The sequence below is a fragment of the Asparagus officinalis genome, chromosome 4 (genome assembly GCF_001876935.1).
Source record: "Asparagus officinalis chromosome 4, Aspof.V1, whole genome shotgun sequence".
Taxonomy (NCBI): domain Eukaryota; kingdom Viridiplantae; phylum Streptophyta; class Magnoliopsida; order Asparagales; family Asparagaceae; genus Asparagus; species Asparagus officinalis.
In genome coordinates this window covers 48,222,972-48,226,132 of record NC_033797.1, presented here as the reverse complement: position 1 = coordinate 48,226,132, position 3,161 = coordinate 48,222,972, and the positions used below count along the sequence as shown (strand labels likewise).

The window sequence follows — 3,161 nt, the reverse complement described above, 5'->3', positions numbered from 1 at the left end:
TAGCTTTTGATATAGCTTATGCATGTAGGAACATCATTTTCATGTGCAATTCCTTTTCTTATGCTTACAGAAGCTACGTTTGAGAATTGAAGATCCTCCGAGAAGAAAGCATATGGTATATCTAGGAGGTGCAGTGCTTGCAGGAATCATGAAGGTAACATTAATTTGGGGATACAAATTTTATCAAAACAGTCATTATCTCCAATTCAGTTCCAAAACAAATCTTAACTGGGTACCGTATGAAGAATATTATCCTGTACACTAGCAATTATAATTAAGCATTTTGTTAATACATGCTGTTTTCTGGTCAATATTCAGCAACAATTGAGCACTTTCAGTGTGCTAACGCAAACATGCTAATAGTAAGCTATAGGAGTAATAACAAAATTGAAAATATGTTAGACAGTAGACTTGTTGGCAAAGCACTCTAATCTCCACAGATTTTTGTATAAACTTTAGTCTAATCTTATCTTACACTTTGCATACCTGCATTATATCGGTCTGCATTATTATGATTCATGACAATTTACATACGGCTAATGGAGAAATTTTACTTTGTCTTGTAGGAGAATGGAGTGCTTGACCGTGAAGGAAGTTGTTTTATTTCTTTTGGACTTGAATATTACGTCTATGTCGGTTTAACTTTTTCAGTGTTGGTCTTATGAGATGTTTGTTTACAATCTGGTTATGGTAGTCTAGATGTGCATTACTTTTTGCCGTTCTTGATGTTCTTCAAGCCCGGATGCGGCTATCTTGTTTCAATATATACGCTTCATTAATGTTTACTTGTAGCTTTTTTTTCATACGAGGGAACTGGATCATGATGCATGATGTGTATACTCTTTTTAGTTACCTCCAATTTCATGTACAATTGATTGCATACGAGCGAACTTGATCATGATCATGATGCATAATTATCTTTTTTTTTGCAAGGTGACTTTGTGGAAGCTGCTGAGCAGTGTATCGCAATCTATTAGTACTGATTATACTACTTGTTTTATCTTTTTTAGACATATGGCTCATTTGTTGAATGAAAATTCTTCTGACTCATTTGTTGAATAAGAGTTTTATTTTTACTAAATGGGAAAATTGGTGGCCCATTTATTAAATGGGTGGGCAAAAACCCGCCCATTTAGTAAATATTAAATGGATCATAAATGAGTAAATGGGCAAAACATGTCCACCCATTTATGACCCGTCCATTTTATACCTAAACTCACCCATTTAACACCCCTACCTGACCCATATTTTTGGACATGGAGAGTAACATTCTCTTAGGAACACCATCTCCGATCTAATCTTGAGAACAGTAACATTCTTTTGGGCACACGGTCTACGATCTAATCTTGAGGACAGTGCATCCGCACATCCCCAGATCCTTCTCTATGAAAGTTAAATTTCGTTAGTTATCCGTCAATATTTTTACAACAAGAATGTCCTGTATTGACACCATTGGGAACCACGATAAACATGACCACAATAAGAATACATTTCGGTCATAGATTCTAAGTGAGCTTCCTAAACCAAGAAATTAGCAAGTTAACTACTTGCTTCGTATCTGCTTTATTCGAGAGCTATCTAACAAGACTGGTCTAGCAACCAAATCAAACAAAAAAGCAACCACTAAACTAGTTAGTCATAATATTCCTTCACCATTTTCCATTCAAAAGTACAAAAGGATGCATTTTTGTCTAAAGAAGTTCAAAAGTTAATCTGACATCAAACACCAAGCCCATCTTCCTTTTCTATCCTACATCAAAGATTAGTTCAGGCCATCGATCGTCGCGATCACATTACGTTGCATCCAACCGTGTTATCATCATTGAAGTACTCGGCGAAACCCATGGTCTGCTGTGGCTGCACAAATGATGGGCGATTAGCTGGATACTGACAACGGCAATGGTCGTGGACGTAACAAGGCATATTCATAGCGTAATACGGCGCTGGAACAGGATAGTAGCCCTGTACATAAAGTGGAATTGCGCCAGGATTCACAAGGCAGTTCACCTGAGGGACGTTCGTGACTACCGTCTGATACGAGTTCTTCTCTACTTCTCGAATGATTATGGGGGCTTCGTCGATGTTCTTGTTTTCTTGGATGTCAACTTCATCGTGTTCTTTGGTCTGGAACTTTTTGGTGCTGGAGTTGGAGTTGGATTTCCTCTCGGTCGACTCAATATTGTCTTTATCGTTAGCGTTCTCCATTTTATGGATCGTAGTTTCTGATTCTTGTTTTTCTTTTGGAACCGGTGGCTGTGAAGGCCATAACACCGCGGATTTTCCACATTTTGCCAGCTTCTTGATGAGAGTTTGAACTTCTACGTTTCCGGTGACTGTGATTTTAGGAAGGGTGGGATGGATCTCTGTCTTCAAAACCCCTGTATTTTGTACGTACATTACTTAGAAATAAGTTAATTGAGACTTTTTCATAGGTGACACTGTCTCGTTAACATGTTGCCTCTAAGGGCCTGTTTGTTTGCACGGAAGTAATTATGAAGTAGCTGAAGTAAAAGAAGTAGATGCTACTTCTGCTATTTCCAAGCAAAAAAATATGTTTGGTTCTCTGAAAAATTTACTTACAATACTTTTCTAAACGCTTATGTGACACCTACGTGTCATCTTTTACTTTTAAAATATTTTTGCAATCCTCAATACTCAGAAGTAACTCAGAAGTAGTTAAAATGCATATTTATTAGGAAATAAATAATTTTTTTATTAATATTTTCTTTATTAGTTACTTCTAGCAACTTTTCATTGATAAAATTACTTTCTAGTAATATTTCCAAATGTTATCCAAACAAAAAAAAGTAAATGAAGAGGAATATGTTCTACTTCCATTACTTCTAAAAATATATATGAAACAAATAAAAAAATGCTATTTTCACTGCTTCCTACTTCATAGTTTTGAAAGTTACTTCTATAACCTATTTTTTATTTCCAATACTTCCATTATCCAAACGGGCGCTAAGTTGCTGATCTTCTAGGATCAATGCATTTAAATTTTTTACTTAACTATAATGCAGTTAATGAATAAACCATTTGGAGCTATTAGCTACCTTTAATGCTTAAGGCCTTCAAGATCTTTCTCTTGCAGCCCTCACAACAGTTGACAGAGACCTTCAAATCCACTTTCTGAAAAAGAAAAGAAAATTAGCATGAGA

The 3,161-nt window shown here is 35.9% G+C and overlaps 1 protein-coding gene across 1 annotated transcript in view; it reads right to left on the bottom strand.

The window, feature by feature from the left end:
- The window catches only part of LOC109835938, a 1,550-nt gene continuing 41 nt past the window's right edge, over positions 1,653-3,161 (bottom strand). Inside the window, exons 2-3 of the mRNA XM_020403902.1 lie at positions 3,057-3,132; positions 1,653-2,378 (exon numbers count right to left, since the gene is read on the bottom strand). Of these exons, the coding sequence (XP_020259491.1) occupies positions 1,789-2,378; positions 3,057-3,132 (666 nt within the window). The 3' untranslated portion in view covers positions 1,653-1,788. The remainder of the gene's footprint in view (positions 2,379-3,056; positions 3,133-3,161) is intronic.